General features: G+C 43.9%; 1 protein-coding gene across 1 annotated transcript; it reads right to left on the bottom strand.

Annotated features, from left to right (window-relative positions):
* Positions 1-211: 211 nt before the first annotated feature.
* On the bottom strand, positions 212-20623 carry LOC139140531 (corepressor interacting with RBPJ 1-like). Its single transcript, XM_070709863.1, has 6 exons — positions 20432-20623; positions 17160-17254; positions 15552-15798; positions 14820-14966; positions 4895-4980; positions 212-4259 (listed from the first exon to the last, which is right to left on the bottom strand). Exons 1-6 carry the CDS (start codon positions 20501-20503, stop codon positions 3440-3442), a joined length of 1467 nt encoding a protein of 488 aa, XP_070565964.1. The 5' UTR covers positions 20504-20623; the 3' UTR covers positions 212-3439.
* Position 20624: the final 1 nt, after the last annotated feature.

Genomic DNA, 20624 nt, shown 5'->3' with positions numbered 1-20624 from the left:
ACATTTACTTACCGTATAGTTTCTTGCTGCAGTACGACGAAGGTTTTGTGGGCATGGGATACTGCAGCATGGTCATTAGCTTATTCACATAATGTTTGAAATCACACAGCCTATAACTGAATGCACTTTATGATTTTATCACACTTCAAGGGTCACGGTACGTTCACTTATGCTTCCACTTCAGTCTAGGGTATGTACCGTAGGCTGATCATTGAATAATTTATATATTTATTGTCTCTTGAGAGTTGGCTACACACAACTGCCAGAGTATGTTGAATTCCATTGGACTTCAAAGGCAGTTACGTTATTGCTGAAAGTCTGGTGAGCTTTAATAGTTTACCATTTATGAAATAACTTGCACACTCAGCAAATTTATTGAGGTCATACATCCAAACAGGTTAAAATCATACAGCACTCTGTAATAGTCACACTCTTGCACTGAAGAAAGTAAGTGTTCATGTAATTGTTTGCTGTTAATACAGTACTGAAAACAATTCTGACTTGCAAAATTATTTAACAATATATCAGAGAATGCTGTGTAGCTTTTAAAATCATTTCTTCATATGTAAAACCTGCCAACATGTAACTTCTTGAGAGATGCATTCCTACAACAAATACCCGTCTTGCGAAAACTTTATGCAGTTGGCGTACTAATAATTCAGCCAATTACAATTTACACTTTTCATAGTCACTCTGATTCAGCTAAATGTATGATCTCAACTTTTCAAAAGTGGGTCATTTACAATCTTACTTGATTTTATTTTGGACTGACGTTCATTTCATTACTAAATTTTCAAACTTTATTTGGAGGGGGTTGATATGGGCTTTCAGGGTCAAGCGCACATTTAATAGTTTAGTCAAAGACCCTCCTTTTTCTCAAGGGTCTATGACTGGTTCAATATCCAATGCTGTAAATCATAACATGTACTGGCATCATATGTGCTTTTAATCTGGCCTACTGATTATATTTTGATAATTTGAGTTGCCTGGAACCACTGACCCCCCGAGAATGCTGGAACTGACCTTGTAAATTTTGAGCACAACAGTTTGTTTGCTTTTTGTCTGACAGATTTTCACCAAACAGTTATCTTGCAAGACTTGTCTGGTAAACACACAATATTTATCAAAAGTTGGTTTAACCAAGGCCTCTGAGCAAATGCCACTTGTAAACATTAGTATCTTCTTTTTCTGAACAAAAATGACCCATGCAATGTGATTCATTTTTTAACTAAAGTTACATTATCCTTGTCTGGCAAACAGGGAATATTCATGGAGGTGTAGTTTCAGTGAACATTTTTATCTCTTTCACTGGTGTGCACATAGCAATGCAAGGTGTTCATTTAATACTATTGTCATTAACATTGCAAACATATGAGAAACATTTTCAGGTCAAATATAACAACATACGGCACCCTAGCGAAGACATCTGAGTCAAAACTGCTCTGCTAAATCCACACCCTTAAACATTTGGCTGATCTACTAAACATGATTTTGTTAGGACGCGGTCACCTTCTGCAAGTAGCACATACTTTCTGCTTGAGGTCACCTGAACTTAATAGGCACATTTCTTGACACGGTACACCTTTTGTTCAATGTGTGTACCTAGCAGCAGTACTGTAGCTTGGTGTTGCCTGGCTATATAGGTCAAACCACATACCCAGGCAATATCTTGAGCTACAGTACTGCAGCTATGTATGTATCTATCTTATTGACATCTTACAAACCTTTGCTCGCCATTAAATTAAAGCCATTGGCATCATTTGATTTCTGTTTTATCTCATCACGAAAATGCCTTGCTCTACATGGTGGTTGAACAGAGGCCTGCAAATGATTAAAGAACTCACTGAAAATGGGAAATTATCCTGTGCGAGTGGGTACTGGGTGTCTTTAACAAATTTCTTGACAAAAAGTAATGGAAAAGCAAATTAAAGCAGAGGGGCAAACTTCCATGTTCTTTTCAATCTGTAAAGGGCGAGGGCTGTCTTCATATCTGAAGTCTTGGTACACAATCATTATCCCAAAAATAAACCATATTGTGATTTCACAGAGAAAGGCAGGCAAAAGTCTGAAGACGCATCATTTTGTAAGACCTGAAATATTTGACAAGGATAATACTTCTGCACCATTTGTCTAAGAAACATCCCACTATGCAATGCAATCTGGGTAACCGAGATGGCAGCCAAGTACAAAATATCAGCTATGCCTTTTCCCCAAGAGTAACACCAGTAGTTTGACAGTCATGTTTTAACAATAGATTGTGGAGCAGAAGACATTGCCAAGCCATTCTCAGCAGTCCCAATGCCACATCCACCATGCAGTGGTATCTTGGTAACCAAGATGGCTGCCAAGTTCAAAATGTCAGCAATGCCTTTCCACTTAGGTGATGTGTATTTGATAGATATGTTGAGCATTGAATTGCCTCGAGTCCACATCTAAGGTCAATGCACTCCAGAGTAATGCAGCCAAGAGTACGTCATGAACTGCACACTTTTAAAGGAAGGTTAAGTACAATAGGGTTTTTGGGGGCCAACAATGTCAACTTCATCAGATACAGCAATACAACTTTGACCTTTGCACACCTAGTAGGCCAACAGGTGCTGTACATGTTATCATTACAGAGACATTGTGACTGATCCCTAGCCTGTCACTATGGAAACCAATGTACTTCATGAGCTGCATAAGATCCCAAAACATCAAAATCCCTGTCATGGCCTAATTCAGAGTCCAATTCTATTGTTTACTGTAACATTGAAAGTGATCCCACTACGCCAAATTGGAATACCACTGACTGCGAAAATCTCTCTTTAATGCGAGAAAATTTTACTTTTCAACTTTACACATACAATGTACAGGTAATGTACTTCCTATTGCTGATGTGCAGCTGTTTTGAAAGTTACATCTGATTTGGAAGATGGCTACTATTACTGCAATTTAAGAAGTCTGGGCTATTGTCTACCTGATTGACTGTTTGAAAATGATTCAATAACTACCAGTTTAAGATGACAAGTGAACAGCTTATGTGATACTACACATTAGCCTACTTGCTGCCTCACAAAAATATCCTGATATTCTGAAGTTGACTCTGAGTGTTCACTAACACAAGAAACATGAGGGTAGGTGGTATTATCATAGGTACAGTGAAAAGATAAGCCTTTCATCCTTGATGAAATGTGTTTTTATTCATAATAAGCTGTCAATTGTGATATAAAAAAGTGATAGATTCCGTGTATCCATTCAAACATCTATTTCAGGTAAGTGAAGATGGATTCGCATGGCAGATCAGGGTACATGTTCTCTACAGCTGCATCATGATAAATGGCTGACACAACATTCAAGCAAGAATATGATACTGTTTGAAGACTTCCATAAGAAATGTTGTTTATATCCTCAAACTCCAAATCAGATAGCCCAATATACAACCAATGAAATATGCTACAATTCATTTCCTATCATAGCCCCTGTGATCTCTGTCTCTCTGATGGTTTCTGTCCTCTCTATATTTACCCCTATCATGATCTCTATCATTTCTCTCCCTGTCATGATGTTGGTACCGCTCCCTGTCTCTATCTCTGTCTTTCCCTTTGTCACTATATCTGTGGTCCTCTCTGTCTCTCCCTCTGTCACCATGTCTGTAGTCCTCTCTCTGCCCATGTCTGTCTCGGCTTCTTCCTTCTTCTCCGCGTTCATCTCTCCAATCTTGTGACCTCTGTGAGTCCCTATTTCTAGAGCTGCCATGTCTATCCTCATGTTCATTTCCATGAAATCTCTCTCTTCCATGCCTCCTCTCTGTCTGGTCATACCTCTGCTCATGTTCACGCCTACCCTTGTCCCTTTCAGTAGTTCGTTCATATCTTCCTTCATGTCCCCTTTCATGTCTATTTCTGTCATTCTCGAAGCTGCGTTGATTATCTCTTGATTTTTCTCCACCACCTGTCTTACTTTCTGTAGATTTACCTTCTCGGCCTGCATCATCATCACCTTTGCCTCTCTCTGGACTGTGTGTGATTTCAATCCATTCCGGACTGGACTTCCTCCGTTTTCGTTTCCTTGCCATCAGTTCGGAGTCGTCGCTATCACTGCTGTCGCTGCTAGAATCCTCACTTGATGAATCCGACCTCTTCCTTTTCTTTCTCCTCTCCTTCTTGTGTTTTGTCTTTGCAGTGTCATCGTCAGAATCAGATGATGAGTGTTTCCTCTTCCGTTTCTTCTTGCTCTTTTTCTTGCCTTTCTTTTCCTTCTTTTCCAGTTTATCAAGTTTCCTGAATTTGATTGAATAAATTTCAGATCATTCAAATACTGCAATAGGTAGATAAGATAACTCTTTCATTACAACCCCTTGAATTTATGTTGACTTTAAACATTCATTTGAAGGATACAGACTTGTATGTCTACTTGTTCAATTCTGCTGATTTTATGCTTGTTTGGAAACCTTGGACAAAGTCAACTATGTGGTAAATGTACTGACTGCAGGGATTTTCCCCTGAGATATGCAAAACCAACATCCTACAATTTACTCCCCGTACTGTATTAAGTGAAACTTTATTATAAAAAAGTCATTATTCCCATTGTTGTCATCTCCTCTGGGCACAATATTGTGAATTCCTTCAGCTAAAAAATATCATATACGGTATATTCAAAGAAGTGCACGGCTTGGTCCTGGTTGGCGACTCATTAGCACTGGTCACCAATCTGGAGTGCCAGTCGGGGCTGACCACTAAAGACCAGAATGACGACATCCCTGCCAATGATCGAAATCATCATCTGAAACAGCTTGCATTGACACCAATCAAATTGTACATAATTCATAAGCACACAAATATCCTGAGAGTTGAATATAGAATATTGCTGAGCAAATTTATCACATGAACCAACAATCATAGCCCGTCAAACTCACCTAAGAAGCTTCTTCTTCTGTTTGGTTGTCAGAGACTTCAAGAAAGTGACCTCTGGATCCTCTTCATCATCACTGCCGACAAGTTGCTATATTTAAATATTCAAATTTATGTAAATAGTTGTACTCAATAAGGGTTTAGATATGCAACTAGGTGATACTACAAAGTTTATGAAACACGCATAACATAACTGTATCATCAGTACAGGTATCAAAGACACTGAACAGGCCATTGAAGTATAATCAAACTTGTTTATTAGCTACATGCCCTCTGACTGATAAGATTTCACCAAAGGGTCAATTTTCGATTTTTTTAAATTTCCTAAAGTAAGTCCTATACTATTGCATGTAAAGTAATATTTAAAAAGTTTGTAAGTCACAGAGAACAGACTTGCGCCAGTGGTCCATCAATAGGCTGAAACCGGTAGTCGTAAATTCCTGGTTCTCAAATTAATGTGTGTCGAAGTTGAGTATTTTAATGTTGTCCTTTGTTCCCCATTGAAAATTCTGTCCAGTCATCAATTTGTGACAGAGGTCAAGCTTATAAACAACCTGTTCCTTTGAAGGGCTCACTGATCATCAGATTATGACAATATTTCTTTGGACTGTCCCTGAACTCTTACATGTAGTCAAATCAGGGAGTGAAAACACTGTTTACAAAGTAATAGATGCACAAGATTACCAGATTTGTGAAACTCTCACTTCACCAGTTTCCATGTGTGACAGCTCTCTTTAAAACCCTTTTCCTGCCGAGCGCCCCTGTCCGTTATCCTGCCAAGTCGGTCAAAACCGGCCCCCTTTTCCGTGTCTACAGAAGATTGGCTCTCCTGCACGCTTTCCTGCCAGGCATTTGGCGGGAAAATACCGCATTTTCGGGGTACGATTACCGACCATATACGTGTTAGACTTCAAAAATTTTTGCATGCCCGTATAGAGGGGCAACCGCTGATGAGGTTGTGTTGAGAAAATAACGAGGTCTTGGGCGTTGTTTGCCCCGGGGGACGTGCACTTTTATGCTCTTTTCTAGCTTACTTTTGCGGAAGTAAAGCTCGTTCGCCGTCACGCACGTCCACACCGGGGAAACATCACCTCGCTCGTGAGTTAGTAGAAGACCCAGGGGTTAGTGCTATGGGTGCGGCAGCACCCTCAAACCTGTCCTGTTCCCCCTGGGTTGTGTCACTTGGCCACGTACTTTGAACGACTTGGAAGAGTCGCACAGTGCAGTCTGCTTTGACGTAGTGTCAACGACATAGCTTCGCCATTGAAGGGAAGCGTGTACGTAGTTTGGCCAGTTCAGTGCACACTTAGCTCGTTAGTGTTACCGTTTCCTAACAGGTTAGTTGTGCAGTTGTTACTAAGGTGCAGTTTTGTACCACCTTAGCTCTGGACAGTGCAACTGCTCTATGCACTAACCCAAATGACAGATGGTTGGTACAACGTCTACGTCGCACGAGCACAGCCTCCGTTGGGCTGTGCCCCTCCCACGTGATACAACGCACGTTCATCCATTACTATAGCGTCCTTACGGATCTGCCAAAAACGAAAGTGGGGGTAAAAACAAAACAAACGAAAATATGCGATCATAGATAGTATTTTATTCGGGAATAATTTACATTATGCCGAACAATAAATCTCGGAGTCTGTCTCGACGTCCGAGTGCATGGTCCGTGTTTCAAAAATTACAATCGGGGTGGCAGATCCATGTTACAAAAATTATAATAGGGGGATTGTACAAAATAATCCGTCTAAACAAAACAAACGAAAATATGCGATCCATAGATAGTATTTTATTCGGGAATAATTTACATTATGCCGAATAATAAATCTCAGAGTCTGTCTCGACGTCCGAGTGCATGGTCCGTGTTACAAAGATTACAATCGGGGGATTGTACAAAATAATCCGTGTTTCAATTTACAATCAGCGGGATCGTAAAGCACAAACAAACGGCACAACCGTGCTCAAAATGTGATCATGGTCCGTGTTAAGAATACAGTCAAGCCACTGTGAGGCGAAGCTATCCCCTGTCCGTTATTTACGTCGGGTTCTCTTGCTGATGGGTGTCGTCGGGGCTGTGTGAGTAGAGGTCTGCACGCCAACGCTCCTCTTACCTCGTAGCATCATGCGATGATGAAAAGCCGCAAAACACTCGCCCTCGTGAAGATGAACCCCACACAGACTACATCCTTTGGACGTCTCAGACAGTCGTCCGCTCGCAGTGGTCTTACCCTCTCTGCTGCATACTTTACAGCATTTCTGCCGCCCCTCCAAACGGCTGACAACGTGCATCGGCTGATTTTGTGGATTTATAAGCGAGGCAAGAGAAACGGTGGCCTCGACCTCTCTCACACTGGGCTGCGATCGCCCACAATAACCGCCAATGAGTTGTTTCCCGACACGCAGATGAAACATCTTATGGGTCAGCTTACTATCAGGGTGTACATGCTTGAAGCATATATATGCATTTACCAGGGCAACATCAATCAGGTAACATGCCAGATATGTCCACCATCTGTGATTCTTGCGCCCAGTGTGAAAGTACTTGCGCTTCTGGTTGGCTCGGTCGACGCCTCCCATGCACCGGCGATAATTATACAGCGACAGAGGCACTTGTCGCTGCTCGTCTCCCTCCCCCACTGGCACGCACTCCAAGGGTGGATAGACCGTATTCAAGATCAGCACCTGAGTGTTACTATCCTGATAAGCAGTGATGTTAAGACGAGAGTCCGTTCTGGTCGTGGCTTTAAAATCCCCAACAGACAGAGGAAGGCGCTTCCTCTTACCCGGCGGAATTAATTGAAGGGGCATGGTGCGACGATTACGGCGGTTAAAACTCCCGACCATGTAGATCCCGGTCTCCATCAGCTCTCTAGCAGTAACGACCGTGCTAAACAGGCTATCACAAAATAGGCTGTGATTATATCTAGCTACACCGAATTTCAAGCGGATTTTCACCGACTTGGCAGGAAAAGGGTTAAAAGGGTGGGACCTGCTAGTCTGTCGACACTGTTCCAGACATGAGCTTGACGGACCGCAAAAGTTTTCTGAAGGCGAGCAGACGACTGAAGCTCAAAGATGCAGAGTCTCCGGGCGGTAGTGGTAGCGATCGTTGTGATGTCCCTAGTAAACGTTCTAAGAAGTCGCGCAAGAAACGCTCCCGTAAGGCGAAGCTATCTCCGGCTGAAAAACCCAGTGGTAAGCGTAAACGTAAGACTGATCGTTCTGCCGATGAGGATGATGATGGGTCACCGGTTGCCAGTGGTTCTCACCCGGCTGCTCCGGGAGAGACTACTTCACCTGCAGAGACTACATCTGCTCTTGTGGGAGATACTTCACCTGCACAGACTACGTCTGCTGCTGCTAGTGAGACAGTTAGTAACGAGACGGCTGATGCCATTGGTTCTCCCCCGGCTGCTCCGGGAGAGACACCACCTGTTGCGTGCACCATGAGCCCTCATCCTGCGTCAGGAGAGGTTCCTGTGCCCAGTGCGAAAGAGCTTGAGTCCTCGTCATCAGCAGAGGCTGCCCAGCCCGCTCCTGCCATAGTTTCGTGTGCTGCGATGTCCCCGCCGAAAAAGATAGTGCGGAGGGTTCGTTATCAGGATAGCCCACCTGATTTTGAGCCAGATATGATCCTTGATGCCGCTACGGGCGAGTTCAGGCCCAGACGCCCAGACGACGGTGATATCACCGCTGAGTCCGACTCGGAGGTTGACGAGGATGCGGCAGAGGACGATGACTTTTATGACAGGCAGTATGTAGGTGAGGCAAGCTCTGACGACGATGATGACGTTGCTGCTGTGTTGGCGGAGGACGACACCCCTCCTGTCTGGCGTATGTCGGAAACTACCGATGCTAATATATTTGAGGAGACCGATTTTGACCATGAGAGAGGACCGACTTTCACCTTGCCCAGCCACTCCCGTGAGATCGATTACTTTTTTAAGTTTATTCCAGCTACACTGATCAGATTGGCCAAGGACGAGACTAATAAATACGCCAAATTCCACCAGCGATATATCGCTAGGAAAATAGATAAATACTGGCGTAACGCTGACTACCGAGAGGTGCAGGCGTTCATTGGCGTCTTAGTCTGTATGGGTATCGACCGTAAATCATCAGTGGAGGATTATTGGTCTAGCGATCCCTTTCTGAGAAACCAGGGTATTTCTACTGTGATTACCCGCAGTCGCTTTCAGCAGCTTATGCGATACTTTCATCTGGCAGACCCAGAGAACGATCCACGTCGTGATCCTGATGAGGCACGCCGCCGACGTCGGTGTCAGGAGGATCCCCTTTATAAAATCAATCCATGGATGGAGCCCATAGTTGACAGGTGCGTAAATAATTATAAGATGGGTAGAGAGATCTCCATCGACGAGGGCATGGTGCGATTTAAGGGCCGTTCTAAATTTAAGCAGAGATTACCGCATAAGCCTGATCGAGACGGTTTCAAGATATGGCAGCTGTGCGACTCCAGCACTGCATACATCGCTAACTTTGCACCGTACCTAGGTGTGAAATTTCGGGATCGGACTGATGGGAGACGGCAGGAGCGAGGTGTGGTGAAAAGAATTACGATGGAGCTGGTCCAGCCATTCTGTGGATATAATCACAGCCTATTTGTGATAGCCTGTTTAGCACGGTCGTTACTGCTAGAGAGCTGATGGAGACCGGGATCTACATGGTCGGGAGTTTTAACCGCCGTAATCGTCGCACCATGCCCCCTCAATTAATTCCGCCGGGTAAGAGGAAGCGCCTTCCTCTGTCTGTTGGGGATATGAAAGCCACGACCAGAACGGACTCTCGTCTTAACATCACTGCTTATCAGGATAGTAACGCTCAGGTGCTGATCTTGAATACGGTCTATCCACCCTTGGAGTGCGTGCCAGTGGGGGAGGGAGACGAGCAGCGACAAGTGCCTCTGCAGTGTTCTCCCTAGGCCCTTCAAGCATCACGTCTCCGTGACGCTTACCTTGATCGCCGTGACGCTTGCTACAATGCCGTGACGCTTCAGATTTTTCCCGACACCCTTGATTGACAGCCCCGCTTGACAGCTCAGTGTATTCATTGGCATGGGACATCTGCCAAAACTAGCCTTATCAACATCGTTTTTAGTCCTGAATAGACTTTTTCGTGTCGATTGACGAGTTTACATTAACCAATTGACACGTACATAGGTGTTGAAAAACAGCGGCCGAGCGGCACATCGGTGTGGCCGCGACTTTGATCATGTGGTTCGAGCGCCGTGTCAATGGCCGTTTATCAAGTTACGTGGGGGATTACAGTGACGTCGACGCCGTGAAAATGCTGGTGGTCAAAGCTATCGGTCAAAATTGCGACCCTCAAAAAAGGTTTATAAGGCGTCTATACCTGATGACGGTTAGTCTACATGAAATCTCCATGGCAGTATTACGAATGCGCATTTGTGTTTTAATTATTTTTCTGTTCTTGTTGTTGAGACAAACGGTGAAAGTATCAGAGCAGGAGAACGGTAGAGTTCGTGGGCTAGCACACGTCACGTGTGCGTCATATTACGCTACGCTGACTTGACCTAGTTTCTCGATGTTGGGGGTCACTGTCATTTTACAAGTTTTTTGGCTAATCGTGCAATCGTTCTTTTGCATTCTTGTCGTCTTTTTTTTATTTCGCGCAAAGTTTTTAAAAATATGAGTTTGGATTAACTTTTTGGTCGCGAAATGATGTCTACAGTGCCATGTGACGTAAACAGGTCAGGCGATTTCCAAGATGGCGGTCGAAGTTTGGGCTTTGAGCGTTTCGCGCTGTTTTCAAGTTAAGGTCTCGTTTCAGGTTCGCTAAGGAGGAAAGTTACTGAAACGACAGGGGTTCCATAAATTTTGGTGACGATCATTCGTGTAAATACGTCTGAATTTTCTGTTATGGTAAACCGTAACAGTCCCTCTATTCATTGGGACCGTGACCGTAATGTGCTCAAAAACTCGCTGGGGTACACAGCCCTGATTGTGTGGCTTCGTTGCTCTGTATAATTTCGTAAACAAGTGACGCAATGTTTCTCCATGCAATGAGAGTACGAGTTGAATTTTTACAACTGAAGTTGGACTGCTGAAGAAAGCAAGATGTGACCGTTCAGTTTTCATGTATGAATTCATTGCAGTTCATGGTGCCACCTGTAAACTTAATTGTTTATTCCCCTGATATGTATGTTCATGAAGCAATGTGTAAGTAAATAAAAGGCATATTAAATGACAACAATTTGCAGTGACTGTTTTATGTGTGTATATGTATTTAAATATATGTTAATGTATGCAAATTAATTATGTAAATTTTATGCAAATTTCCGACATGCTTGCCCTTGATCCTAGGGAGAACACTGCTCTGTCGCTGTATAATTATCGCCTGTACATGGGAGGCGTCGACCGAGCCAACCAGAAGCGCAAGTACTTTCACACTGGGCGCAAGAACCACAGATGGTGGACATATCTGGCATGTTACCTGATTGATGTTGCCCTGGTAAATGCATATATATGCTTCAAGCATGTACACCCTGATAGTAAGCTGACCCATAAGATGTTTCATCTGCGTGTCGGGAAACAACTCATTGGCGGTTATTGTGGGCGATCGCAGCCCAGTGTGAGAGAGGTCGAGGCCACCGTTTCTCTTGCCTCGTACATAAATCCACAAAATCAGCCGATGCACGTTGTCAGCCGTTTGGAGGGGCCGCAGAAATGCTGTAAAGTATGCAGCAGAGAGGGTAAGACCACTGCGAGCGGACGACTGTCTGAGACGTCCAAAGGATGTAGTCTGTGTGGGGTTCATCTTCACGAGGGCGAGTGTTTTGCGGCTTTTCATCATCGCATGATGCTACGAGGTAAGAGGAGCGTTGGCGTGCAGACCTCTACTCACACAGCCCCGACGACACCCATCAGCAAGAGAACCCGACGTAAATAACGGACAGGGGACAGCTTCGCCTAACAGTGGCTTGACTGTATTCTTAACACGGACCATGATCACATTTTGAGCACGGTTGTGCCGTTTGTTTGTGCTTTACGATCCCGCTGATTGTAAATTGAAACACGGATTATTTTGTACAATCCCCCCCGATTGTAATCTTTGTAACACGGACCATGCACTCGGACGTCGAGACAGACTCTGAGATTTATTATTCGGCATAATGTAAATTATTCCCGAATAAAATACTATCTATGGATCGCATATTTTCGTTTGTTTTGTTTAGACGGATTATTTTGTACAATTCCCCCTATTATAATTTTTGAAACACGGATCTGCCACCCCGATTGTAATTTTTGAAACACGGACCATGCACTCGGACGTCGAGACAGACTCCGAGATTTATTGTTCGGCATAATGTAAATTATTCCCGAATAAAATACTATCTATGATCGCATATTTTCGTTTGTTTTGTTTTTACCCCCACTTTCGTTTTTGGCAGATCCGTAAGGACGCTATAGTAATGGATGAGCGTGCGTTGTATCACGTGGGAGGGGCACAGCCCAACGGAGGCTGTGCTCGTGCGACGTAGACGTTGTACCAACCATCTGTCGTTTGGGTTAGTGCATAGAGCAGTTGCACTGTCCAGAGCTAAGGTGGTACAAAACTGCACCTTAGTAACAACTGCACAACTAACCTGTTAGGAAACGGTAACACTAACGAGCTAAGTGTGCACTGAACTGGCCAAACTACGTACACGCCTTCCTTCAATGGCGAAGCTATGTCGTTGACACTACGTCAAAGCAGACTGCACTGTGCGACTCTTCCAAGTCGTTCAAAGTACGTGGCCAAGTGACACAACCCAGGGGAAATAGGACAGGTTTGAGGGTGCTGCCGCACCCATAGCACTAACCCCTGGGTCTTCTACTAACCCACGAGCGAGGTGATGTTTCCCCGGTGTGGACGTGCGTGCCAGCGAACGAGCTTTACTTCCGCAAAAGTAAGCTAGAAAAGGGCATAAAAGTGCACGTCCCCCGGGGCAAACAACGCCCAAGACCTCGTCATTTTCTCGACACAACCTCATCAGCGGTTGCCCCTCTATACGGGCATGCAAAAATTTTTGAAGTCTAACACGTATATGGTCGGTAATCGTACCCCGAAAATGCGGTATTTTCCCGCCAAATGCCTGGCAGGAAAGCGTGCAGGAGAGCCTACCTTCTGTAGACACGGAAAAGGGGGCCGGTTTTGACCGACTTGGCAGGATAACGGACAGGGGCGCTCGGCAGGAAAAGGGTTAAAGCCACAGGGAAACAAAGCCCTGGACATGATTGGACGCAGGGGTGTTTATATATGCAGCCACCTGTTATTATAATGGACCTACGGCAATCAGTCCACCAACCGGCGCTGACATTCCTACCCGTCATGTAAATTGCCTGTCCGTACCATTTGATATGCTAATAATACTCATTTGCAATGCAAATCCCTCGAGCACTTAGCATAACATAGTCAATGTCATTAGCATCTCAACTTGACATTCCGTCCAGCTGGGTACGTGGCATGCGCACCTGCCACCCAAGGACGTTGGCCCAAGCCCATGTTTAGTACGGGTGGGAAACCCGTATCTTTAACCTCATGTCCCTTCTAAGTACGCCTGCGCAGGGCGTATTGTCATCCAAGTCGGTGACAAGCCAACCCGACAGATCGCCCATTAAGCAGTAATGGACTGGCCGTCTCGTTCTTGTACGGCAACGAACAGTGCTTCAGCGGCTTGTTTAGGTCATAACCGTCGCCTGCCGAGCGGCTTACCCAACTAAGGCGGTCAAAGATGAAGGATGCCAAAATTGTCAACAGCTGTCTCGGCCTCATCCGTTGGGCAAACATGGCTCCTTCAAATAACGTGGCCGGCACGTCTACGTCATCAGCGGTGATGACGACCCGTCATTGACGCCCGAGTGCGTAAAACTCGGAATATACCGACAGGTACCTCTACCTGAGTCGGTCATACTACGGTATAAACCAAACACAGGTCTGCCAACTCCCGTTAGACTCGGCCGTTAGCCGAACCTCACAGGGACAACATAGGCGTAACAAGTCGGTGAACAACGGTTCACGCACCTAACCGCAGCCGCCAAGTCGGTGAACAATGGTATCAAATTTTGAGGCCATGTTCGTGAATGGCAAGGCTGAGGCGGTGTGTTTCGTTGCACGGCTTGAACGTCTAGAGCCAAGTGCAGCCAACAACGTACGACATCTGAGTGGGTAGTCTTTTCGAGAAGGTAACAAGTCGGTTAAAAGCGGTGGTTACCCTTCACAAATGTAGCTCAAGTCCGTTCGGATCAGTTCCATGTCAGGGACTAATCCAGCCGAGTCCGTCAAATCCGTCCGCACTTCCCGTCAATCAGGACTAAGTCCGTGATTTTCGTCTCGCACCATTGGCAAAAATTGCACCGCCAGCTGAGGCGGTCTTAGGCGGTTGCCTTACAGATTAGCGTTGCCGAGACGGTCAATTTCGGCCGCAATCTATGTAGTGCCTCAGAGCCAAGTTAGCCCAAACTCCGCTAGGATACGTCACCGTGCTAACCTGCCAAGTACGCTACTCGTCCCCCCCCAAAAAAACCAGTCCCCCAACGGGGTGGGGACTGGCTGGGTAGCTTCTGCACCTTTCCCTGTCGTTGGACTCTCTGTGAACCCATTTCGAGAGCAAACGCCGTTCCTCGCCCAAAACCTGTCCTCGAACGACCCCTAGCGTGAGCAAGGATTTGCTACACGTAGTTCCGTCGACTAGGCAGGAAAGGGGGTACCAAAAAGTAGCCCGATTTCCACCGCCTTGGCAGGATAACGGCCGTGGCTGCTCAGATTCTAGCTACACCGAATTTCAAGCGGATTTTCACCGACTTGGCAGGAAAAGGGTTAAAGCTACTTCAACAGTATTACTAATCATCCTATATTGCTACACTTCCGTGGATTTTGTTGATCACCATATGCATATTATTGTCTCACCTGATTTTTATCCCCTGGATCAACTCTCCTCCCAAGCACACTCTGTTTCAGTTTCAGTCCATCTTTCTCCATCCCGTCAATCAACTCAGCTGGGTTAGCAGACGGGCCACTCACATCATAGGTAGCAGACTTGTTGAACAATGGACACTGGCAAAAAGAACAAAAGTTAATGACTTAAAAAGTTGCCAAAGTCCTGTACGAATAGCAATTCAATAACTCAAGCTACATGTATAACTAATAGACCATTTGGTACAATGAAAGCTTAAGTAACAACTAGTCACGGGCTCACAATTTTTTAATGTAAAAGTATTTTTTCTGCACATGCGTATTCAAGAATTCAGTGCCACACACTGTTTCACAGTCTTCTATGTACAACGAGGAAAACAAGCATTTTATGTAGACAATAACACATTTGCATAATGTAATGAGCATAATGCTGTTGTGATTGATATCTTTGTTGATATCTTTAAAGATAACTTTCTGAATTACGTAGCAATTTGAAATAAGCATTTACAGAGCTTGTCTGATCAAAACAACCTTTGGACATCATCTTTTGGAAAAATACACAAGAAAGAGATAGGTTATTAGTTCTCCTGTCACGCAGCAACCATCATCTTCTGCAATCTTCCAAGATTTGAAACATGCCCCACGAAAAATAGCAGAAAATATTCAATAATTTGATGCTCCTTTGTGTCAAAAAGATGTAAATGAGATGAGTTCTACCATGCCTACCTCTCTGTCTGTGTTGATGTGTCCCCATTTGTGACACTTGATACATCTCACATTCCTCACGGCAATGCCAAACGGCTGATCCCGAATGTCTAACTCCTTAGCATATGCCTGCCTAGGGGCTCCTCTCTGCCACTCAAACTTGTACTCTGGTTCGCCATCTTCCTTCAGTTTCTCCTTCTTCACTCCCTTAGGGGGTTCATACATAAAATTCAAGCCCTGCTTCACCTTTTTGTCTCCCATCAACAACCTATTGGGCAGCATATATAGAAAATATGGTAAAGCACGCCTCAAAAGAGAATGTCTTTCAGTTGTTAGAAAATGTCACTTTCAGAAACTTGAGTTTGCCTATCATCATCAAAAATAATATCTGGGTCACTTCACTAGATTTTAGACTTAAGAAGTAAACTACTTCAAATTTACACGTTTGAAATAGAAATATAAAAAAAAGAGGTCAGAAAGGAAAGTGACCAGAATCCGTGTTAATTTCGTTAAATTGAATACTGTGCATTAGAACTTCAGTGTTCTCCCCAGGAATTTTTTAGAAGAGGGCGAAGACGTGGTGCAAAGCACCACAAGCGACCGCGCAAGCGGTCGCGGGGGGAGGTCAGGAGGGGGGTGTCCCCCCTCCTGCCTTGGAGCTTTTGAAAAACAGAGATTAAAATGGTGTTATTTGGTGGCACTTGGGGAGTATTTTTTCAGATTTTTTTCGTATAAAAAATTCAAAGGAAAGGAGATCTGAGACAGTGTTTCATAACTTTTATTACAGTTCACTGATTTCAATTATGAACATTACATTTTTTGAAAACGAAAACATAGCGAGAGACATACATTTATTCATCGATGTCAAAATGATCACGGTGACCATAAAACTCAGGCTTGGGGAGCATTTTTTCAGATTTTTTTCGTATAAAAGAGATCTGAAACAGTGTTCCATAACTTTTATTACAGTTCACGGATTTCAATGAAGACTACATTTTTTGAAAACGAAAACATAGCGAGTCTAGAGACATACATTTATTCATCGATGTCAAAATTATCACCATAACACTCACGTGTTCTCATCCTGATACACGACCGACCGAGCCTAAAATTAGGTTGTTTTGCTTTGGGAAGGAATACACAAACGAAATTCTAACCTCCTATAAAAACTTCAGTGTACTCTGCTGTCCTTGTTACCCTCCAGCTCCTTGCCATGTTTACTCAGCTAAGTCGGTTACCTAATGCACGGTCCCTATGGAGGGACCGTGGCTAACGTAACGTTACGGACTGAGCCATGCAAATATGGCTGCCTTCGATGAGTTGCACATGGGCTTATGATCTCGGATGACATCACAAACTCGCGAGATTTGCAAGATCGATGAGAATTACGTTTGCAGTCTGCAGGATCGACGCTCACGCTCGCATTTTGCTTGTAAATCACTGTCAACTTTTTTTCCCGTACATTTTATTGTTTTATTTTTCAAAAAAAATAAATCTTTTTCATTTCTGGCAAGGGGGCGCTCGGAATTTACAAGAGGGCGCCACGCCCCTGTTACCTTATTCAGGGAGAACACTGAACTTTACAAGCAATCTTAACATATTTTTGTCATTCATTACATTATCTCCCACCTGTTCTTGTAAAGCTCTTGTTCTTTTTCCATTTCCTTTTTCAGATCTTCTTGCTTTTTCCTCTCATGTTCTAGTTTCTGTTCCGCCATCCATACCTGTTCAGTATATATTGAAAAAATGTTAAAGGTGGAGCCTCCCTATAAAAAGGAGCAAAGCTATGGCAGGGTTCATTGTGTAAGTGGACACCAAACAGGCAAAATGCGGGTGCACGCTCCAGAAAATGCCATTTTTTAGTTTTTTCCGACTGCAAAAACGCAGACAGACTGCCAAGTGGTCAGTGCAAAGCTGCTGCCGATCGAACTCAATTAGCTGTATACATGTAACATTTCTATGAAGTGTCCCAATCAGGAGATTTTCTCCCGATTAGGTTTGGTCTAGTGTGCCTTGATGTATCTGGCGTGGAATTGCGCAATGTTCGTTTCTCAAAATATGTCCACTTTGAAGACTTTAGTAGCGGGCTAGACAGGTGATGAAATGTTCAAGGGCACTGTTGGGTAATTTTCAGCTTTATCGGTTGGTGTCAGTTTGGAGCGAAATGGAGTTGTTTTGGGCAAAATGATTTTGGTGAGAAGTGACTCTGGGAGCAAAGTAGTATGGGACAAGGTGCAACTTGGTTTTGTGTGAAGAATCTCGCAACCAAGTCGATATGAAACTAAACAGTGACCGAAGCCCTATAGAGAAGCTGTAAAGTACACGGACAAGAATCAACAAATTGTTGCTTTGTATACGTCAATCAAGGCGGGTTCCAGTTAACTCGAACCTTTTTCAACCCGCCCAGAACAAACTCGCCCGATTCTAACTCACCTGATACCAACTCATCCAATACCAACTCGCCTGATACCAACTCGCACAAAATCAATTTGTAATTTTCAATGAGTAACCTCCCCCTGACAAATCATCGACTTTAAATAACGTCCAACCAGTTAAAGGAAGGCTTTAAGACGTACGATACTTAAAATCGACAAACAGTTGACCAAAATACACGTTCAGGACTGTGGCTAACGCAATGCTATTGCTCAAGCGATACCCTGGTACCGCATATGACGGCTTTTGCTACTGTGTACAATATGTTGAATTTGTGACGTATTGGAACTATCTTGTAATTGTCACATGGTAGAGCATTGTTTTCTTCATTCAAGTGGAAGAAGAGCAGTTTATTTAGCTGAAATGTGGTGAATATTAGCGAAAAAAGTCCTGTTTGTCAATAGCCAATTTCAGGCTCCCAATTTTGGGCAATCGCCTGTCAGTGTTTGTAAATTTTAAAACATAAGGTGCACAGTATCCAGTGTTCTCCCCAGAAAAAAATCATAGAGTATCGGCTAATTAGCATAAATTTACATAACAATAAGTCATGAATATTTTAATTAATTATTTTCGTTAAAATTTATGAAAAAAATTTAAACCTGAAGATGATATATTGTATAGTGTCATTTCCTCTGTGTTCGTGTTGAACTGTACATATTCCGAAGGACTTGTGGAGTCTAATCACAAACCGGCATCTTAGGGTGTCTACCTTTGTGACGCAGCAATATGGCCTGTCAATATGTCGGCTGCAGTGTTGTTGTTTGGATGCCGTTGAGATTTCTTGTCAAACTTTGAGACTTAAAATGCCACATTTATCCATTTTATATTGTTTTGGACCAAAAAACGATGAATTCTTTGAACAAAAGGTTTGTAAATGGCTGGTTTGTATATTATCATTGACTGAAAGACGGTGTGCACGTATCGTTCAATTGAGACTGAGTACAGCGTACGCGTGTAATAGTAATTGACATACAAGAGACACTGACACTTCAGAGATGTCGTTATGCTTTTACCACTGAATTTCTGAGGCCCTACAACCTTGATTTACTTCTTCAGTTACAAATTAATAGTGACTGTAGGCCCTAGAGTCTATTTTAGCATGTCTGCCACAGGAAACAAACTTGTCAACGGTCGATGGTTTGTGTTTACCATAATTCAAACCTAGCTGCCCGGACGCAGCTGTCAACATTCTTGATAAAGTTACGGACGACCGTCTGTCTGTTACCAAATGTCGATCTCTTTGTCCCATATGCAACATCAAATCACGTTTGACACCTTTTTTTGTTGTGAATTATTTAAAAATAAACTTGTGAAGTACACTTTTTGTCCGTCACTGACAATAAACTTGCTGGTGCACGGTAATCAGCTACCCATTAGCAGGTCATTTGTACACGGCGGTTGGTTCAAATATAGGGTATCGGATAGCGTATCGGCTGGTGTGAAAGCGTATCAGCCAAAATTAAAGCGTATCGGCCCCGATACGCTAAAACCCTCTGGGGAGAACACTGGTATCTATAACACCAGATATATTATTATATTACTTGTACATCTCAAACAACGGGCGAGTTGGTATTAGGTGAGTTGGTATCGGGCGAACTGTTATTGGATGAGATGGTATCGGGCGAGTTGGTTTTGGGCGGGTTGGAAAAGGTGCGAGTTGATTGTAATCCAATCACGGCAAAGCATTGTTTATGAGTATAGCAAATAGCCCTGCGTACAGGTCTGTGTGTTCCCAGCGCTATACGGCCTCCACCACAGCCCTGCAATGGTCCACAGAGAAACTGGGGACTCTGCAGCAAGATTCAAAATGGCGATCTCCATGGGTATCAGTACGATATGTTTCAGAAAACGAGCAGTTTTGGACGTTAGGAGAAGTTAATCACATCTTTGCTGGGGTCGGTTAGGAGGTAAAGGTAGGCAGGGAGAGGATTTTGCCCCGATAGAGCAGAATTTCAGCCTAAAAGACCATGTTTTCGTTGCGGTCCGGATCCGGACCGCAGACTCCCCAGTTATCTCCATGGACAGTTGCAGGGCTGTGGTGGAGGCCCTGTAACGCCGGGAACACACAGACCTGTAGGCTGTATGCAGGGCGAGGCTAGTATGACTGCAGATTAGTGGACACACCTTTGGTTACGAATAAAATGGTATTTTTTAAGAGGCTCTGATGGGAGTGATGGTAATGGTGGACTCCTTCAGGTTACCAACAATTGAAACAAATCTCTTAGGGTCCACTAATATTCAGTCTTGTCCTGCAAACATTCCGAGCGCCGGTGCACGGATGATGTATGTGCGTACGTACATACATTCAGTGTGTTGACTAGCTGCAGTACAGTAGCTCGAGGTTTTGCCTGGGTATTTGGGTCGGACGACCCAAATACCCAGCGACCCAAATACCCAGGCGAAACCTTGAGCTACTGTACTGCAGCTATGTGTTGACAAGAACTTAAGAAAGGGTTATGCGGACTTACCCGTTTTACGTTCGCGTAGGAGGCGGGATGGAAATCTTTCTTGCACATGAAGTTTGCGAAGGACTTCCCCATGTTTTTTACTGATTATTCCACTACTGAAATCAGATTGACGGGGGAAAACAGAGGTGATACGTTTTGGTTCGATTTTAGCGATCACAGAATATACGCCATTTTATAGTATTGCACGCTGGGA

The sequence above is a fragment of the Ptychodera flava genome, chromosome 9 (genome assembly GCF_041260155.1).
Source record: "Ptychodera flava strain L36383 chromosome 9, AS_Pfla_20210202, whole genome shotgun sequence".
Taxonomy (NCBI): domain Eukaryota; kingdom Metazoa; phylum Hemichordata; class Enteropneusta; family Ptychoderidae; genus Ptychodera; species Ptychodera flava.
Note: the sequence above shows the minus strand (reverse complement) of the source record. Positions and strands in the feature narration are given on the sequence as shown.